Source organism: Triturus cristatus, chromosome 1_2, assembly GCF_964204655.1.
Source record: "Triturus cristatus chromosome 1_2, aTriCri1.1, whole genome shotgun sequence".
NCBI lineage: Eukaryota > Metazoa > Chordata > Amphibia > Caudata > Salamandridae > Triturus > Triturus cristatus.
The window spans coordinates 539,270,956-539,292,903 of NC_140580.1; the positions used below are offsets into that span (position 1 = coordinate 539,270,956).

At 41.5% G+C, this 21,948-nt stretch overlaps 1 protein-coding gene across 5 annotated transcripts in view; it reads right to left on the reverse strand.

Annotated features, from left to right (window-relative positions):
* The window catches only part of ZFYVE27 (zinc finger FYVE-type containing 27), a 291,267-nt gene that overhangs the window by 31,066 nt on the left and 238,253 nt on the right, over positions 1–21,948 (reverse strand). For all 5 annotated transcript variants that reach the window (XM_085606361.1, XM_085606351.1, XM_085606358.1 and 2 more), the window contains one exon: positions 10,985–11,031. In XM_085606361.1, the coding sequence (XP_085462487.1) occupies positions 10,985–11,031 (47 nt within the window). The remainder of the gene's footprint in view (positions 1–10,984; positions 11,032–21,948) is intronic.

Consider the following 21,948-nt stretch of genomic DNA (forward strand, 5'->3'; position numbering starts at 1 on the left):
CTGTACAATAGTGGCACAGATAAAGAACCATTGCAGCAAAATAATATTCTTGCTTACTGTGCCATAGGTGATTCCATACATTTTACTTCTACACTCTGTAACCTAGATATCCAGCCTGAAACTAACCTGATGGCACTACTGCCTTTGCAGGTCATATACTTTTTTCATAATTAAATTTATACTTTTGCAGAAATCGGTTGTAAATCATGCAATTTACAATGTTAACTTTTGTGTAAAAATGTGTGATGACCTTTGCCAAATACATAAGTTAAATATAATACACTATAATAAATACATAACGATTTAGTTTGATTACTGCATTAAAATCAATATATTGTACTCGTCAATGGTAATACTCTTTCATTGGAGTTTAATGTTATACTGGTATGTTCAAACCTATATATATATATATATATATATACACACAAAAACACAAATATATATTTATGGTTATTTTTATGACAATTATTTATGAGGGATAAGTGATCACTCCATAACACATTGGAATGTAGTACTATAGGACTTTATCATGAAGGAGAGTCCTAAACTAGGATGTAGTGTCAATCATTTTTGATTCTGCATGAATAACATGTAAATGTTTTAATACACTGTTCTTTTAAATATGGATTTTAAGAAAAGTTTTGTATTATATATAAAATTGTGTGATGTGTTATGTATGATTTTTATGGAGAAATACAGACAACTTGATTATTTAGAAGTCATTTCTTCTTATCTAGGATGTGTTGTTTTTTCTATCACACAGAGCGGGATTCGAACAGTGCTCCCTGAGCATTATCTAGAAAGGAGATCGTTCATAAGATACCAAATACTAACCTCTAACTATGGTATTGCAGGTTGTAGAAGTTTTAAAGCATTAATACAATTGGGTACAATAGCGATCTACACTCGAATTTACATGTATACCCTTATATGATGCTTATGTCTTTAAAACTATTTTGATACAACCTGGCAAGGTACCCTTTCTTGGCTTATGCTAATGAATGAATGCTAGGTATTTGTAAAGCGTGACTGTCACTCCAAGGAGCATCCTGGCGCTATGCTAAGAGGTATTACAGGTCCTGAAGAGAGAAGCTGGTAACCTTAAATTAACAAAATACACAGTGAATCTGTGGCTTGGAAGAGCCAAGTTTTAAATTTGTTTTTAAAGTTTGCTTCAGAATCGACAAAGCTCATACTGCGAGGAAGCAGGTTCCATGCTTTAGAGCCTAGTATGGTGAATGACTTTCCGCCTCGAGATTTCAGTCGGAAGGAAGGTGGTTTCAGAAGGTTCTCTGAGGAACATCTTAGAGTACGTTGGGGCAGATAGTGGCAGAACCGGTCATTAAGATATTTAGGTCTGGTGCTTTTAGATGCTCCATAAATGAGCAGACATAATTTAAACAAGATCCTTTTATGAATCGGAAGCCAGTGCAAAGTGTAAAGTGTTGCTAATACAGAACTCCGGCTATGGAGTTATAGAACTAATCTAGCTGCTGCGTTCTGTACCATCTCTAATTTGAGGATGATACATCTCAGTTAGGCATTGGAGCCATATTGTCCAAAATAGATGTCTCAATGTGTCACATTCACAGTTTTTTATTTCTACTGCACATATTCAAGCAAGTCTCGTGCTCAGTAATGTAACTTTCCTTCAAGGTTCTTCCTCCTGCTTTCAGAATTGCATTCATTCACGATAGTTCACTGTTGTTCTGTAACAAGTTTGGTCTGACATCTCCAGTTAACAGTAGCATAGACGGCACTGAATAAATATTGATGTAATGGGATAGTGCTTAGGTGATAACACTGTATGCTCCTTATTTGAATGTTCTGATTTGTTGAACTTCTAATTCTTTTGGTCACATCACGATGGATCTGCACTTTAAATGTTTGTCTAGGAGAAGATTTTCTGTACAAACTTTGAAATTCGGGAGTTAGCCACAATGACTTTCCAATGCTACTAGGGATGCTGCCCGATTTCTTATAGATTTTGCTGCCTATTTGGGACTTTTAAAAATATTTTTGCTTATTATTCTGCATTGCCCAATTGCTGAATGCCTTTATCTATCAAATCAATCAGTAGTGGTTGGAGTTGTATGACTCAATGTCAACCCTAACCCCACAATGCCTCCATATGTGACCTTCTTCAATTCCCTTTTTTTTTTTTTTACCTCCAGGACTAGGAAGGTGCGGAGAGTCATGTGAATCTAGTAGGGTTTAATGCTGAAAAGCTATATTTACATGTAAATAGCAGATACTTCTTGTGGCCCGAAATGTCTCCTACACGCACATGTTGTGCATGGATTGGGAAGTGGTGATCCCCCAAAAAGGGAGGGTCAAATGAGAGAATAGTTTCAATTATGACTTTTTAAAATTGTATAAAATATTACAGTTTATTTTTTGCCTGTCTATACAATTAGTTTTAACAAAATGATTCACAGAGGGTGTTTTCGGTATAGACTAAGTTTTCTATAAATATGCTTTGTTTCCCATGTTGTCGCACTGCAAATGTCCTTCAATCGCACAGTGGCCAGAAAAATTACTGTAGACCCCATTTTTCTTGTAGTGTGTGCTTTAGAATTCACTTTTAAGTTCTCGTTAGCCAACTGATTGTATGCACAATCATCTTGTGACAGTACCTATAGTGACTGCTGCCTTTCCACCTACAGGGCATGGGTTCAAAAGAATTTAGTTTTCCTGATGGTATAGGTTTCTTGAATGTAATACATTATTTCACTTCCTTCATCTAATGTATCTAGGCCACTTTGTGCTGCATTATTAGGATTTTGAAAGAATAAAAGTACTTGATTAGAGGACATGAAAATATGACACCAGCTTTGGCTGGTATAAATGCTGAATGCGTTCTCATGACTACGTTGTCATTGTGAACTAATTGATATGGTTTCTCCACTGCCAAAGCCTGTATCTCAAAGTAAGATGCTGTCAGGTGGCTTTGTGCATGGATGCATAGATTCAAATGAGGATTTCTGCAAAGGCCTGTTTGAAATTCCACGGAGGTTCTGGTACGCTATGTGGTGGACATAGTCTTTAAGGCTATTGCAGAAATCTTTTTCTGACTGGTATTGCAAAAATCGTTTTGGTGAACCCCTTTAATATAGCCTGCTATGGCGCATAGGTGAACTGTTATTGATGCATAACTGAGCCCACCTTTCAACAAATATCTTAAATAAGGTTAGCGTATGGTCTTACTTTTAGAACACCAGTTAAGTTATCTATGGCATTTTGCCTCATAACATTTTCGAGTTGAATGGTTTCTTACTTCCTTTATAACAGCTATGCATTTAGCTGGAAAATCAAAACTGTAGAAACACACAGGAACAATGCTCCAGAGTGTGAGGTTCTGGATGAAATAGCTTCCCTTTATGTCAGTCGATCGTTGTACAGAGGGGACACCATATTGTTTTAATGAGAACTCTCCAAGCAGTGTTATTTCCAAAATTCTCTTGGCCATCTGGGTGCTATTAATATCATTACCATGTGCGAGGCTCTAACATTGTTTATCATTGTCTTGATTAACAGTATCAGTGGAAACGTGTACGGAAATGTCCTATACCAACTTATTGCCAATACATTCGCACTGACTGTATGGTAATGCCTGATGCATAGATTTTGCATTTTAAATTTTTTTCTATTGCAAATAGGCCTACTGGCCTTGTTTAGAGTTTGGTGGATGGGATACTCCATAACAAACTTGGTGGGTATCCCACCCACATTATTACTGCCAATGACCCACCATCACGCTTTGACTGTCTTTCACTTATGCTAAACTCTAAATAAGGCCATTTGTCTCATTTTCCCCACACACTCAATATGTGATTTAGAAATTCATGTTCTAATTGTCATCCATGCGTGATGCCACCCGTCTGCTTCCACTGTCTGCTTAAACATCTTCTACACTTATGTGGTTATGCTATTAGTGAATTGCTTTGTGAAATTGACCATTTCTATATTTCCTGTGCTAGTTTTGACAAGGAAAGTGTAGACTTCACCCCTGTTTGCTTTGCCATGCATCACGCCACTCTGAAACAATCTACCCTACGTCACTGCAGTCAGTGCCACTCCACTCTGGGTCACTGCACTCTATGCTACTGTACTCTAAGCCAACTACTCTGCACCACTGTACTCCATGCCACCATACTCTACAACACTTGACGGCAGTGCACTATATGCCACTGCACTCTATGCCATTGTATTCTGACCCACTTTAATCTACTCTGAACCACTGCTCTCTATGCCGCTCCACTCCATGCCAATGATCTATGCCACTATGCTCCAGTCTATGCCAATGAACTCCATGCAAATGTACTCAATGCCATTTTATATACACCACTGCACTCTTGAGTCTACTCTGCAGTACTGCACTCCTTGCCACTGCACTCTACACCACTCTACGCTGCTGAATTCTACCCCGCAACACTCCACACTACTGTACACCACTCTACCCGGCGCCGCTCTACTCTGCAACATTGCACTCTCCACCACTCTTATCTGCACCACTGCATTCTATACTACTGCAATCTACTCTGCACCACTCTACACTAATGAACTGTATGCTACTACACTCTACTCTGCACCACTGCACTCTACGCCACGGCATTCTACTCTAAAACAATGTACTCTATGCCACTGCACTCTATGCCACTCTATTCCACTCTGCGCCACTCAATGCCACTCTACTCTGCACCACTCCACTCTATTCTGCACCGCTGCACTCCACACCAATGCACTCTACACCACTTAACTCAAAACCAATACACTCTACACCCCTGCACTCTATGCCAAGCTACACTGCACTGTACACCACTATACTCTACTCTGCAACACTCTACTTTAAGCCACTGCACTCTACGCCACTCTACTCTGCACCATTAAACTCTGTCACTTTACTCTGTCCTACTCTACTCCGCTGCATCTACACCAATGCACCGTATGCTGCTACACCACTGTACACCACTGCACCCTACTCCATTGCATTCTACTCTGAAACAATGTACTTTATGTCACTGCACTCTATTCCACTCTGCGCCATTTCATTCTAACCACTCCACCCTGCACTACTCCACTCTATTCTGCACCGCTGCACTCTATGCCAGTGCACTCCACACTACTTTACTCAAAATGAATATACTTTGCACCACTGCACTCTATGTCAAGCTACACTGCACTGTACACCACCACCACTATACTCTACTCTGCAACACTCAACTTTAAGCCACTGCACTCTCCGCCACTCTACTCTGCACCATTGCACTCTATGTCAATTTACTCTGCCCCACTCTACTCTACTGCATTCTCCGCCATTCCACTCTACAACACTCTACTCTGCAAAACTGCACTCTCTGCCACTGAACTCTATGCCGCTCTAATCTACTATGCGTCCCTGCACTCTGCTCTACTTTTATCTACGCCTCTCTACTCTGCACCACTCTTCGCTATGCCAGGGCACTCTAGTCCACTCTATTATGCACCACGGCACTCTTTGCTCTACATCTCTCCGATCCAGGTCACTCTACTCTGTGCCACTTTACTCTGCAACACTGCACTCTACGCCACTTTACTCTAACTCTGTACTCTACACCAATGGACTCTACGCCACTACTCTATGCCACTGCATTCTACCTTGCACCACTCCACGCCAATTCACTCTACACATTCTACTGTACACCACTGCACTCTACACTGCACCAGTCTTCTGTACGCCACTGCACTCTAAGCTAATGCACTCTACACCACTTTACTCACAACCAATGCACTCTATGCCAATCTATTCTGCACCACTGTACTTTACGACACTTCACTCTATGCCACTTTACAACACTACACTCTATGATACTCCACTCCAACGCTCTACTCCATTATACTCTACTCCAATCTATGCAGCTCCACAAAACTGTACTCCACTCTATTGCACTGTAAAATACTACTCCAATGTACAACGCTCTACGCAACTCCCTCTATGCCACTCCATGCTACTTTACTCCACCCTATTTTATGATACACTACTACACTCTATTCCACTTCACTACTTGACTCTATACCACTCCACTCTGCTCTGTGCCACTCAACTCTACACCATTCCACTCTCCTACACTACTCCACTCTATGACAATTTAGTCTGATCTACGCACTCTGCAACACTCTACTCCGATCACAGCAACATCCTCTACACCACTCCACTCTGCTCTACACCACTCCACAACACTATATGCCACTCCGATCTATGACAGTCTACTCCTCTCGAACACACTTCTCCAGCCGACGCCCTTCCACTCCACGATACTCTACCCCACTCCATGCCACTCAACTATACTCTGCACCGCTTCACTCAATAACACCCCACTCTACTCCACTCCACTTTACGACACTCCATGCCACGCCACTCTCCATTACCCCACTAACCTTTAGTCATGCTGAACAATAACCACACTGGTGAACAACATGGCTAAAACATATTGGCAAAGCCAATATGGCTTGCATAGGAGAGACCTATTGGCTGTGCCAATGCTTGTTCAACCCACTGCCTCAAGTATTTTTACTATGTTTGTCATGCAATAGTCCATGTGTGGCTCCAGATTAAGCTCTTTTCCTAGCTGCAACCGGATATTCTGCTTCTACTTGCGCTATAATGTATTGTAGGTCTTCAGTCAAAGTCTTGCATTTCGTTTCTGTTCTTGGGATCACCACCTTTGCTGTGTCTGGTTTAAGGAACACCTCTTTACCATTCTGTAGAATAGTATGTAACATGAGTAGTGATGCCTCCTAAGCTGAGGAGTTCAAGTTTCTAACATAAAATGGACACCCTGTTGTTCTGTATTTATATGTACCTCAAATGTCAGCTGCCTCTTTGATAATGTGATTGTCACTTGAAGCAGAGGGTCTACTTGGGTAAAGCACAATGTCTTCTTGAGGTGAATGTGTTTCTATTGCTTACTAAATGATGCCTTCCTCTTATTACAAAATGTGTACAAATGGATCGTCTGTCACTAGTGCAACCTCCGAGTCCTCACTTAGTACAAATTCCTTTTCTGTACGCCACTGCGTCAGAAAGTCCTGTGAGATTGGTGGAGGAATTTTTTCATTTTGGTTTCTTTTGTAAACTGGTTTTATTATTTCCAACTATAAACAAAACTTGTCAACAGTACACATTGAAGAAAAGACACCACAAAATACTTTCGTTTCGTTTCAAAAATCTTTATTTCGATCACAGATCATAAAAGATACATAACAAAATATACACAGTTATAAACGTATTAAACATGATGTGATCCAATAGTTAAGACATTAAAATACATTAAAAGGAGAACAGAGGGTACAGTGTACTGTGCTAAAGTCTATCAGGGGGTCTGTTATACAAGTCTTTTCAGCACGCGACTACGAGTAAACCACAGGGAGGTTAAAAATTTTGAAAGTGCAGAGACAACAATAGGAGAAAGATCTGTCTTTAAGACTCTATAGGCAGGTTGGAAGGATCTGAAGCCCAAGTTCCCGAGTAACGGGACTAACCAACGTTTCCTGCTCCTCTCGTAGCCCTTGCAGAAGAAAACAGCGTGAACTTCATCCTCCTTCGGATAAGCACAGACAGGGCAAGTTGCTATGGTGGAGCGAGGAGACCAAGACGCTGTAAAAAATGCTAGAGGGAGGCATCCGTATCTCCATTGAAAGAATAGTTTCCTCGTTAGCAGAGGGGAGATCGCATCAAGAGTACTTTCGAGACAGTAAGAGTCTTTCGCTTTCAGGAATAAGTGTGTCAGGGATCCTTCACGGCTGTCGTTGATAGCTCTTGTGAGCATCAGTTCGTAGTATGCTCTCGCGAGTACCTTCTTTGAAATCTTTGTACAGGAGTTGGAAGGATCCGTCCATAGTTCCGGGTAGCCCAGATCCTCGAGCCTTCCCTTGACATAGGTCAGCCACGGGATCCTCGTGGCATTCCGCAGCTGCAAGAATTCCTGGAGTTCCTCTCTGTAATTTAAGAGATCGGGGCTGCACCACAAACGCCTCCAAAAGGTTAGGGGTTTAAGACCTAGCTCCTCTGTTATTGGTCTTACTCCCAGATCTAATCTGAGGGGGAGTAATGGAGTGCTCTGGGGGAGGGCAGTGACCTGTCTCAGGAATTTATTTTCGGTGGACTGTAACTTTGGGAGATGAGTGTGACCCCAGAGCTCACCCCCATATGTGACACCCACCCGTGCTTGAGTTTTATATATGTGAATAATTGGGGTTAGTGGACGATAAAAGGATTTGTTCGCCAGGCGCATAGTGCCACCCGCCAACTGTGCCAGTTTGATGGTCACTTTGGCCTGATGAGACGTCCACGATAGATGTTCGTTTAACGTGATCCCCAAATATTCAATATTGTGCACACGTTCCAGTTGTGTTGTGCCTAGCCTGGGTGGGGCTCGATTCTGGGGGTTGGGGTTCAGGATCATGAACTTAGTTTTTTGGGGGTTGATTTCCAATCCCCGATCATTACAAAAGTCTAGAAAACCGTCCAAAATGCGCTGAATCCCCATGGGGGATTTAGACAGCAGCAGGGTGTCGTCTGCAAACATGATTGCAGGCACCCTGCTGCCGGTCAATTTTGGGGCATCGGAGTTGGGGATCCTGTTTAGGTGGGCAACAACCCCGTTCACAAAGATGCAGAACAGGGTCGGTGCGAGCACGCAACCCTGTCTCACACCTCTGCGAACGGGGAACCTTTCGGTTAGTTTGCCACCTTTGCCACACCTTACGCGAGCGTAGTTGTTGTGGTGGAGTCTCATCAGGATTGTCAGGATGTCAGTAGGGACATTCAACTCTTCCATGACTCTCCATAGCCTCGCTCTGGGGACCAAATCAAAGGCGGCACGTAGGTCTACAAAGATGGTATATAGACTGCCGCCCTCGATTACAGCTGTTCTCCAGTAGAGGAGATTTAACCTGAAGATTTGGTCTGTGGTTGATACACCCTCCCTGAATCCTGCCTGGTAAGGGGACAAAATTTCCATTTCTTCGGTCCAGGCCTGCAGTCGATTCAGAATCAGTCTGCCGAACAATTTTTGGGATATGTCGATTAGACTGATAGGACGATAGTTGGAAGGGAGCAAGGGGGATCCCTTTTTGTAAATACTTTCACAAGTGCGACGGGTAAGTCAGCAAGGACATATTAGTGCCAAGCTGTCCCCCAGAGCTTCTAGGGATGCTATACATCTCATTTTCCCTTATGAGGGAGAATCGTCATTCAATACCCTCTCACAATCCAGATCGCAACACTGTCCGTAATATGCTCCCCAGCTACTCAACACCCTCTCAAACTTCCAGGGGCAACCACTTGACTCTTTGTTTTAGACGGTCAGTGTATTCTCTTAATTATTTAATCCCTAGGGGCTTTGGGATTTTTATGAGTCAAGTGCCTCTTCAAAGCTCTGCTTCTTTTTAAGTCAGATCTCTCTGCGCTGTACTTAAAAAATTCAAATGTTTTAATTCTTCTGGGCTCAATAACTTCTTCTGTTCCACGATTATTGTATTGACTTTGATGGCTGAGCTCTCGGAGTTTGAGCTTGATCTTATTCTGAAGCAGAGTTCGATATTCTTGAGTCCAATATTATTTCTTTTGATTCCGAACTGGATTGTGCTCTGAAGGCGAGTTAGATGATTCCCCCCCATTCCCTATCTCGATTATGCTCTGAAGTAGAGTCCAAAGAGACTTCTCTGTGCTTTCGGCTTTGATAGTTCTCAGACAGTTTATCCCTGTCCTTACGACCTCAATCACTTTCAGATGTTGGATCTTGCATTTTGAATACATCCTTATGTGTGTTTGGATCAGAAAGATGCATCTGCGTATCAATGCCTTCAGCGTAACGTTATTTAGAAATAAACTATTTTTGTTTGTCAACCTTTGACTTTATTTCTTTAGCAAACATCTTGCTGTCTGCTTTGTAGATTTAGGGTCTTTTTGTTCAGTAAAGCTCTTTCAGATGCCTCCTTCTAGGACTTCTGATGTAATAACCTGAAGTTTAGAATACCCTGGTGTTCCCCTGAGAAATGTCTTCTTCATCCAAGAAACCCATGTGCCATATCCCATTTTCCAAGTGTGCCAGGATAAACTTTTCTCCATAAAATTAGAGTTTAAGGATTGAAAGAGGATCAAACATTACAATCCTCTGACTAATGGTCTCCTGGGAGGAATAACATACATACAAACTACAGGGCGTGTGTCGTTTATGCTTACATTTCGATCACAGTTGGGGCAGAATTTAAAAAGGATGCTCAGTTCTGAAATGGCTTTGAGGAGGCTCCAAGACAACACCCTGTCTCCAAACACTCTCCAACCCAGTCACAATTGGTCTTTGTCTGGAGCTCGGTCAGAACACCTCTGAACCCAACAGCAGAAAAAAAGAATCTAAGATGGAGTACATGTACAGGGACATTGTGGGCTTACAGTCAACGTCATGAGGAGTCGTATGACTCCAACAACAGTGTCGCCCCAAAAGAGAGAAAAAAATGTATACTACTACAAGTACTCTGGACCCAACTACTTTATAGCAAAAATGGCACCATACAAGTTTTACCAATCAGGGACCTTGATCAGCTTCTCATGTTTTGTACTTTTTGGCACACCATAATAATAATCATTGTACATGGTTCAGTGCTCAAAAGGAAAACTCTCCAAATACGCAAATGTCAGTCACGCTGAGTTTTTTAAACCTGGTGAATCTTGGCACTCCTAGCACCTCCTGCGTTTCAATTTTGGTATTGTGTCAGTTTCAGCGATTCCCCAACTGGTGGATTTTTGCACGCTATATGTAACTGACAAAACCTGGTGCAATTTTCGTGGGTAAATGCGGCACATTCTAAGTTTGCACAGCTCGTAAGGGGAAAACAATTGGTTTTACTGCAATACTTCTCACCTGACTGGTCTCAATGAACATTGCACCAACAAATAGAAATACTTAAGACAATTTGAACAGATAAAGAGTTATTTTCTTACCCTCTTTTTTAGGACAGAGAAAGTGGCAGTGCATCCCGTACAGGTAGCTGGAAAACAAAGCACCACACAACATAAGAGACAGTGTCTCATCAATTGTTTTGTATGAATATAGGAATTCTATACTCTTAACGAGGCAGGCCATAGCAAAACAAAACAACAATTGAAAGCAGAGGAAAATGCCATAGTTTACGAGATGGTGATTAAAATATATGAGCATTATTCATAACCAGCTATGGGGTACTGTACATAGAAGGTATTGGAAGACTAATTAAGATTATGTACAATTAAAAAAAAATAAAACCTATTGCACTACACCTTTTTAGATTATCCAATTACATGACAGATTTTTACAAGGAGAGGTGAAAGAAGACTCGCCAAAATCAACTTTTTGAAAAAGGTGTACTAGCCAGGACCAGAACCCAGGTCACTAGCATTACAAAATCAGCAACTCAGCCAGTACAATACATCTATACCCAAATAAAGTGCACTATGAACAGGTTTAAAAAAAACACATGATATTATTTCAAACTAGAATTTTGCTATGTTCATTATGATTACAACGGCTCAAATACTAGGGGCAGCAGGTTCGACATAAACAGAGTAGTATAAGAGTAAAACAGTGTGGTGACAGGTATGCCATCATAAGATAGTCCAAATTTTATTTAAAAAAATAAAATAATACCTAAAAAAAAAAAACACACATAAAACGTTTCCCTTCTTTGAAGGCAGACAGCAGGCACTGCTTTCAGTTTCAAAAGATTGCCATTTAGTATATGCAGTGTAGCAGGTGGTACTGTTGGCATGGCTAGTAGCATAGTAAGGACTAGAATCTATTATTCAACATGCAGAAGACAATAGTACTTCTACCATGCAGACAGCTTTGTAGCCTCTGGTACTAACCATTGCAGTCAAAACTAATCAATACCCATGGAGGATGACAGCATACTGATGAATCTCGGTCCCACTTCAAAAGGGACAGCACTAAACTAGCATAATTCACTATCTAGATGTTCCTGTCACAATGACTTGATGTACCAGCTGCTGTGTTTCCCATAGACTCAACCATTCCTATGATGTGTAACAGTGATGGAGTAGCACAGAGTAAGAGCATTGGTAGCGTTTTGGAGTTAGCGTGAACCACTGTGGGAGAATTTACCAGTGGCATGGTGTAATCTCCTTCCCCTCTAGAATCTAGTGAAAACATTAGGATGGCAGTGCCATGCACAACTGGGTCGAGAATTACTCTATTACACTTCATCGTAGGTTAGTGCTTTCAGACGCAGAATCTTCCTTTTATGTTTAGGTCTAGGTAACACGTGGGAAAATGTTTCAGCTTTAGTAAGTTGAGGGCAGGCAGCCAAATTCTAGCCAGAATAGACTTTTTCAAATCTATTTGCAATGAGACCTTTCACTCACTGGCTTCGTGGACATGACCTTAAAACATGCCCGCCTCATGCAAGAGCTAGAGTCGACAGCAAGCAGGAGGAGTTGGGTGTTGGATAAGCCGTGCAAAACTGACAGTGAAAAAATGAACCCATAGCCCATGGTGCAACTCCTGAAGTCACATGTAAAAAACTCAGGGTCCCTTAAATCACAGCAAGGGACAGATGTGATGTACTCAAGCTCTTGTCGCAATGAGTTATTAACTTCACAAACAGTGAAATGATTGTTCGGGATCCCAAAGCCCGATACCGAGAGGAAGTCGGACCAATGGTGCTAAAGTGTCTCTGGAGGCAGTGGAAGTTTGGTCTCAGAAGGAAGTGCTGGGTGCCTGGCACCAATTCCCTGAAGTACCAACCACATTTTATGTATAGCAAGTGAGAAAGAACTCCCTAAAGAGAGAAGGCTATTGGCCAGGACATTTCCTTCCTCACTGACAGACAGGGAGCATGGTGCTGTCCCTGTTTTCAAGTCCCCTATGCTCACTGCATGACTCCTCTAAAGATACAATTCAACATATTACAAGGGACAGGGTCGCTCTTAGTCCACAAGAACACCAGATGATCCAAAGAAACGTGATAGAAAGGGAGTAGCAGGAAGTAGTGCCATAGAACGTCATGCATCTAGGCCTCATTTGTGCAACCTTACCATGTTTGCTGCGTAGACTGAGCTGAATAGAGGGGTTCCAGGGGCTTTTGTGTTACTCCACCAGGATAGCAAAATAGTATCCTAAACAAACATCTAAATAAACTGTATCTGACTAGAATATGTTTACATTATAAATTCTTAGCAGTAGGATGTTAACTTTAGAACTAAGAAACTCTCATTTTATGTTACTAGGCAAACCCTGAACTTCACAAACTGGAAAAAACGTTTCCATTTCCAAGGCACCCCATTCCGGATACACAGTAGCACACTTTGAAATATTAGCAGATCTCGTTTTTTATTAGAGGTTTCACAAAGGTAAATAAATCAAACAGGGTGTGGCCTAAAGCAAGATGTCAGTTGCTCAATTTTAAACCTTGTTGGGGACGCTACAAGGAGGATTTGGGATACTGGGTGCCACTGTGGTGGTTGACGTAGTTTATTACTGGCTACTATGGCTCTACAAACCAGGCCAAATCACAATTTCCACACTTGATTCTCAGGGTAGAGGGCAAACAGTCACATTTTGCTTAGGGAGGTAGAGCAGGGAAACAAGAGCTCAAGGGTCAACAGTCAACCAACAGACACAATAAATACATTTTCAGTCCAATGGCTGTCTTCATTTTAAGGACATTACTTTTAAACACACAGCAATACAAATGCAATTCAATTAGTAAAATCAAGATGGTACCCCTGGTTATGATCTCCAGTGGTTGTAACACCCACCAAGTACACTCTCCTGCCTGTACGATCCTATTAATTATAGTCTCTAAAGTTTTGTTGCAGAAGCATATATTAGGCACAGATGCAGACTAGTTTATGTTGACCCCACAGGTTCAGATGCACAGTCAGTTTGCTTGTTTTTCCCTCCGTTATTGATGTGGGTGAAAGTCTGTGTGTTACAGTCTTTCTGTTCTGATCACAGGTAGAGGCCCACATTATCCGCTTGTTGGTTCTACAACAGTGTGACAAGCAGATCAGAAGCAACCCAGTGTGTGCAGCAGCCTTCCTTCCGAACAGGATTTGCAAGACAAATGCAGCTTGCTGGGTGCGGTCTAAATAGTCACTGCAACTTCAGAAGTTAAGGACCATCAACTGGCTGAATGTAAATGGGTCCTACAACAAGGCAATTGCACCACACATTGGCCTGATTGGTCAACGAGAAGGTGTCCCTGGTAGTTCAGCCTTCCCAGGCCAACTGGCTCTGCCTCGGCAGCACTGCGGCTTGTTAATCTGCCGACAGAAGCTACACCAGATCAAGGCATGCAGCAGCTATTAGGCAGACACAATGGTTTGAATTTGAGCAGTTGTTGGATGTGGTTCTCAGCAGGAACCTCGGAGAGTAACGGGGGACCCACTCACAGCAGGGGGTGCTCCTGGTTTTGCTCTCCCAGGTCGTTTGCTTTCTCTAGGTGCAGGTTATACATTGGACTTCTCCTCGTTAACAGTCTGTCCTCGTGGAGTGCCAGGTAGACTCCTTTCCTTTCCCAGCAAGCAGGCTTCTAGGGAGAAAGTGCAGACGTCACGCTTGCTGCATCTCTCTAGTCACAGGACAGGCCCTGGAACTCGTATTGTGAAGGACAGGCCAAGGTTTCTGAGCACATGCTTGATAAGAATGATGGCAGGCCCAAAATGAAAGTTCAGGATATCAGTTTCACAAGCAGCTGGAAACTTTGGCCAGCGACACATGCCTATTTACCATACAGTGGACACTCCTGTCCCAACACTCCTTTTTATAGCTCCCACATTGTGCCAAAAATCATTATCTGCAAATCTGGTTACTTTACTGTGCTTGGGAGCTTCACAGAAGCTGCTTTGTGGTGCTCGTGCTTCCTATCATAATAATTTTAGTGCTGCAGTGCTGGCAGCAGACAGAGTGGGTTGGGCCTCAAGGTTTCAGAGCTTGGGCTGTAGCGTACCAGCCCGTACATGAAGAGGCACTGTGGCGGACAGCAGTGGAGGCAGGGCTTCATTCAGGTAGCCAGAAATGGAGGCTGGGCTTCACTCCGGTAGCCAGCAGTGCCTGACACCTTGATTCCCATTCCAGGACATCAGTGATGGAGTGCGGGAGCTGCTCCACTTGGTTCCTCAAGACTCTAACCTAGTCCAGGAGCTTGAGGCTCGGGTCCAGCTGGTGCACACATTAATTGCACCAGTGAATAAGGAGGAGAAGACTGTACATGGCCAGACTTTGCCTAAGTGGTGTCTCACTCATCACTTGCAGACACCTACTGCTTTTGTGCCGTCTCTAGGAGATAGGAGCATCAACTGTTTCTCTGGTCGAGATTAATTTGTGAATTTGACCTCACGGAGCATTTACTGCCTATCATATGCAGAATCAATCAGTTTATTATCTCGGTTTGATTGAACAGTTAACATCCTCCATGTTTTGTGCCCAGCAGACCTCTGCATCCCTCTACCATCACCAATTTGGGACTATAAGTTCTCTCAAGTCTATTCGGACCTCTCCGCTGTAGATAAGCTCAGTGTTTTCCTCAATAAGCTGTTGGCCTGATAACCCATTAAGAAAACGGGTTGAAATCCCACTGAAGCAAACATCAATTGAACACATTATATTTTCTCAATATCTGCCTTTCAATAGATTAATCCTGTTCCAATAGAATTAAGCTAGTATGGTTCATTGTCAGTCTATGTAAATACACATACCTTGTGTTTTTGGAATTTTCATTCTCATGTGATCACTTGAGCACAGAGCACATTCAGCTTTTCTTCTCTTTATGTAAATAATAAAATCATAAACATCATTGATTGCTTTCTAATAGTGGTTTTTACAATTTTTCGTATGGCATATGGGTATATAAATTTAATTAAGTTCCCCTTATTGGTTACTGTAAGAAAAATCGGTTATTATTGAGGAGGATATGAGTCAAACTTTTGTTAGTCCCAACACACATGCAGGATAAATTAACCTGGCCTCAACTCCATAGCTTGGCACAGAGCAGCTAGGCTTAACTTAAGGAAAAGTATATAAAGAATTTAGCTGAAACAAAACAAAAAGTAAAAAACACAACACAAACATCCCACAGCCAATTTGAAAAACCACATACAATGTTAATTAGAATAAGGATACAAACACAATAATATCCAACAAGGGGAACCAGATATATAATTTCTTTAAAATTTAGCGCAAAAGCGCCAAGAAAAAGTAAAGCGCTAATCAGAAGCAATTTAGGCCAGAACGAAATGGGGTGGAGGTCTGATACACCAAGTAAGTTGTCCAGTTTAAAGTTGTTACCTTCTGGCTAAGTCTCTAAAATGGAAGTGGAAACCCCCCCAGAGGGGCAAAGTTGGAGGCTGTTTTCGGTTAAGACCTTTTGCAGTCAGATAGCCGCTAGACGACTTCCAAGTGAAGCCACTGGTTTTGTCAAAAAGCTCCAAGAAGGAAAAAATGTATTTGCTGTCGCCTAAGTTCTCAGGCAGGTACTTTCATACCTTGACCTGGGCAACATTTCTACCTTTGGACTTGGAGCTTGATTTAGAATTTGGTAGACTCTATTAAATTTGCAATAACACAAACGGGATATCTGTCACACTGAGACGGAGTAACTTGTCTGCAAAATTCTAAATTAGGCCCTTAGTCTCTGTTTTGGAGCTCAGTATCCTCCAGTGAGGTAACCCTGAAGCTGTATCTGATGAAGACCTCTTGAACCCAGAAACCTTTGCAGCGAGCTCCCGGTGAAGCTCTAAAGGTCTTAAAAATCTGAACATTTTAGGAGTCATAGCTTTTCAGATTTTCTGGATCAGCTACCCTTGATCATTTCTAAGACTCACATGGCCTCAGGGCCAACTCTGAGGTCAGTTGTCACTCCAACAAAGGCAACCAGTAAGGTCTAGTCCACATTCAGTTGTAACTGGTCACTTCAAGAAAAAGGCCTCTTGCAGCTTGTTGTGTCCCAGAAGCCACAAAGTGGAAAAGCAAACTGGACCTTGGAATCCACTTCTGAGTCCTGAGTACAAGTGGGAGCAAATCCAGCTGTTCAGGTCTCCACACAGGAAGTCCAGTTCTCTTCTGTTCTTCCACAGGTCCAGATGTGTTATTATGAACAGGGGAGAGGTGAATTGTAGGATTCACTAGCAAGTGGGTGGGGTGAATCCTGAACACGACCTAACCAATGAGAAAAAAGCTCCCAATGGCAAACCTGCCGACTTTTGCAGAACATCCTACAAGCTATCCCACAGTGGAATAAATCCAACATTGTAGACCCTCTGACCTTAACAGTGTTTTGTGTCCTAGAAAGTGGTATGCCTAGGTAAATTAAGCAGTCCTTTCTTCCTCAACTACACCAAACTGGTTCTGGGTCCAACTTCCCTCCCCACTAGGCTGGAGCGAAGCTGGCTACACTGTGCCTTGAGATCAAAGGGCTTTACTTCTTCAGCTCTCCCTTTACACTTAACTATGAATAGGCAGACCTCACCCTGGTCCCTTTCAAATTAATGTTTCCCCAAACCATCCTCAAGTACCCTTTCTGTGCTGAGTCAAATTTCTCACATGAGGCCCTCCTGCTAAAAGACCCATTGTTACTGCTCTGGGAACAGGTTTCACAGCTAAGTAAGCGGAATGCACTGCCTGGAACCACTGCTGATAATTAGCCTTCTGGAGTTCTGTCCAACTTAAAAAAAAAATACTTTTCTTGTATATGGATCAAAAATCCAACTTCACCACTGAATTGGATTTTTATTAACATTAAAAACTGAGGTGTAGTAATTTTGGTAGCTTAGTCCAGAGTTAGCAAAAATATTATTTCCAGTGCACTTTATATTTCTTCATAGAATCAATTACAGCCCAGATGTAATCTTTATATGTTTTCATTTTAGGTATTTCCCTTTTGGATTATACATGTGTGCTATTTAGATGTGCATTTTAAATGCAAATTCAAAATTAGCAATGTAGTTAAAGTATTTGTTTCATTGCAATATGATAATTCAGCTTGCTTGGTTATACTAAAGATCATTTTAGTATGAGTTTCTATTCTGATTTTCTAGTTATTATTTCGAGGTAATCAACAAGGTTACATAGAATGTGATCTCTTGATTTCGCAGTTATTGTTTTTAAACAATAAGCAATGTTTCACAGAATATAAGTAGGTGAAAGGTTAGTGGGGCTTAATTATTCTTTATTTCTGCTTTTTATTCTTTATATTAACGAATTGAACAACTCTCTGATCAAATTATCTAGCGATGTACCTAAAATTAACGGCGAATTGTACCCTGCACTTTTATATGCAGACGATGCGGTCCTTATGGGCCGCACACCTAAAGTTTTACGTATTTTAATCTCTGGTTTTGTATCTTTTATGGGAGATTTGGGACTATGCACCAATTTTAACAAATCATTCATAATGTCTTGCGGACCTAAAAAATACAGTATAAAGAATATAAGGATCGGAACAGATCTTTTAAAAAGCACGAGCACTTTTCCCTACCTTGGTTTAGTCTTTTCTGACACAGGCTCATGGAAATCGCATGTAGCCAGAGGTAGAAATAAATTAGGTTTGGCAATCAACTCTATAATGAGTCTGGGACAACCAAAAAAGGCCGATGTTGTGACCCCTCTACTGCAGATCTATAGAACCCAATGCCTGCCTACTGCGACTTATGGCTCTGAAGTATGGGGGTTCACGGACTGCAGCGGGATACAATTAGAAGAAAATAGATTCTGCAGAAGGTTACTTGGGGCACAAATCTCATCACCTACCTTTTTGTGTCATAAAGAATTGAATCTACATTATGTAGAAGATTTTATCAAATCCCGCCCCGCCTTATTTTGGCTGAAGATATGGCGCAATCCTGCAGCCATTTTAACACAACGAATTATAATGGACTGCTTGAGTTGCGATAGGGGCAAACATATACCCTGGCTTAACGCCGTTCACAAAAGCTTGTCCAGTATACATCTAGAACATAGCTTTTCCCTTCCCCTTGCTGCCAAAAACATAATCTTAAAATCAGCAAGGGATGCACTATATGCCCTATATCGTACTGATAGAGCAAAGGCAGAGTTTAGTAAACCTTCTATCATTAGATATATGTCCATCCCGAGTACAGTCGACACTAACTATTCAAAACCACAGGAATATTTAAGGAAAATTATTGGGAGATGGAACAGGCGTCTGCTCTTTCGCCTTAGGGACAACAGTGTAAAATATTTCCTATGTTTCCCTATCGGCTACAACAAAAATCTGGAGGATACAGTCTGCCCATGTGGCAATGGTTGCAAACAAACCTTACTACATTTTTTGTTTTTCTGCGGATTTTATGTAAGGTATACTAAGCATTACCTCATCCCCCACTTTAAAGCTCATGGGACGACTAATTATATCTCTGCATATGAAGAAATACTACAATTGGGCAGTGATGATATGATTTTTCGTGTTAGCTCCTTTTTATCAGCAGCCATAAAATCTAGAGCTTCTATGCTTTCCTGATGATAAATGTTATTAACTATTAAAAGGCGCCGACTAGGGCTAACCAAAATATATTTATTTTGTTTAAACAAGTCATTGTAATTATCCATCTGTACTATAACCATGTCTACATGCTTGCCATTTTGCACAGTAATGATGAGGTTTTCTCTACAGCTTATTTTAGATACATTATCGCCTACTTTTATTCAATAAGACTATAGTATACAGGGTCTACAATGACAAAATTCTGATTCTATCGTTGGATGTTTACAATTTGCTTATTTGCACAGAGTCTAAAAATTTACATCTTGCGTCTTTGCACAGCCTGATTGATGGACAACGTACATATTACTGGTTAAACCCATTTCTCCCTTTTAAAAAATCGCCTTTTTTCTTTTTCGCTATGTATTTGCTTCATGACATTTATTTTTATTCTTTATGTTTTATTTTTCTCGAGTGAAGAATGTATGTCATATGTTTACAATGATGTTGTACTTTTATGGATCTTTACTGAATCCGAATAAAGTTAAACTGAAACTGAACTTATTCTTTATTTCGAAAATGTGCAACAAAGTTCAGAGAGAGTATATGAACTGCATTGAAGTGTTATTAAATAAAGAGAACTTCTAGCCAGGGACTTCAGGGTGAGGGTCACACAGTATTTGTAAACATCTTTGCTAACTAAAAGCTGCAGAAAAGGCATAAGCCCTCAGACAGGCTTATCTACCTTGGCAGCTTTCTCCTTACTGAACACTGCTTCCGCTGATCAGGAAAGGTTTGAAGTTGTGGGCCATCTGTGAAAATCGGGTGGGAACATTTTGGTGCTAAGGTCAGCTTAGTTAGCCGTTGGAATGGAGGGGTTGGGGGTATTGATGAAGAGACACCCTTAAATACCATCATAATGTTACAATATTTCCTGTTGTTTTGCCCTTTGAGAAATATCATTCCCACTAGCTTGTTTATTCTTTTTAAATAACTATCCATATTGTGTGCACTAGGATAGGATTTTGATTTTAATAAATCTTGAAAATATATTCCTAGTGTTCTCTAGTGTATCTATTTATGATGAAAGAGGGTTTGGGTTTCAATAACACCCTGCGAGTCTCACGGGACTTATTGTTACATAATACTCAAGTAATGCTCAGTGTGTTGCAGCCTACTGGATAATCGGTCTCATATTGGAATACTGATGAAGTCCTTGGTGCCAAGGGGTCTAGAAAACTCTTCTCGCTGGTCATGCTCTAGGGGCTTGTCACTGGAGGAATATGCCAACTCTCAATTCCTACATATACCGCTTTTAAATATTACACACCCTAATTTATGGGCTAGAAGATCTTCTTAAGGTTGACTGCAGTCAGAACATACATAGAGACCTGAAGCAATATTTTCCTTGTCAATTAATGGATGGCACAATATGTGCTGCAGCACACAAGTGACAAAAATGGGAGTGATCATACAAACAGGGGAATTTTCTAACGCGGACATTGGTTGTACTGAGAATACTTATACTGCAAGGAATTACTAGCAGGCTCCGGGTTTCATGGCTGTGCTGCCTTACCATCTTCAGGAAGGCACTTCTATGACTGGTGCACCGTTTTACAGCTTCCTGGATGGTCCTTTGCATCTTGGTCACCAATTTTGGGATTCAGGTGGTCCTTTAGTGCTGGGGTGGTGGTAGCCACTATTTCCGGTACTCCTGTTTGGCTGGGACTGCACCAAACTCTTCCAATGGCTCCTGAAGTCTCTATGGCCATCTTGGTTCACAAACACTATTTAAAAGTTTCCCAGGAGCAACCTGATTCTTCGCATTGAGTTTTCCTATAGGGTGGAGTTCCCTGTCTGTGTCAGCTTCAACCCTGAGAAATTAGAGCACGCACACAGAGCACTGGAGGTGACAGTCGTCCACAGCTACCTAAGCTAAGTGGCAAACCTTGTCTCCTACAACCAGTGCGAGTGCCGGCAGCCTGATTTACGATTGAGAAACTGTTCTTTTGCGCACAAACAAATTGAGACACATGGACAATCTCTACTTCAGGTTCAGCGCACTGATGAGAAACATTTGTGGCATAGCCCACAATGTAGAGGACACTCTGACCAATTAGGCCATAACTAACCCAAGATTTTATGGGACTCTGGACTGTCCGATTAATACGTTATTTGCATGTTGAACTACGTGTGTTGCAGTGATTCCCTCAAGACATTAAGTCTGTCATTTGAGCCGTTTATAAGTTTATGCTCACAGTCAGTGTGTGAACTCTCTGTGAGTAGTACTATTTGCACCATTTATTTGTGTATCCAAAAAGTCACCACTGGTTGCAAGCCTTTATGTGATGTATATTTTGTTCTTGTGAAGTAACAGGAGAATGTTGACAAGTGAAACCCTAACTCTTCTCAGAGAGCCAACGTGCAGAAAACTCAGGTGAGGGCTATTTGTTTCTAGTTACTTCTTATTTA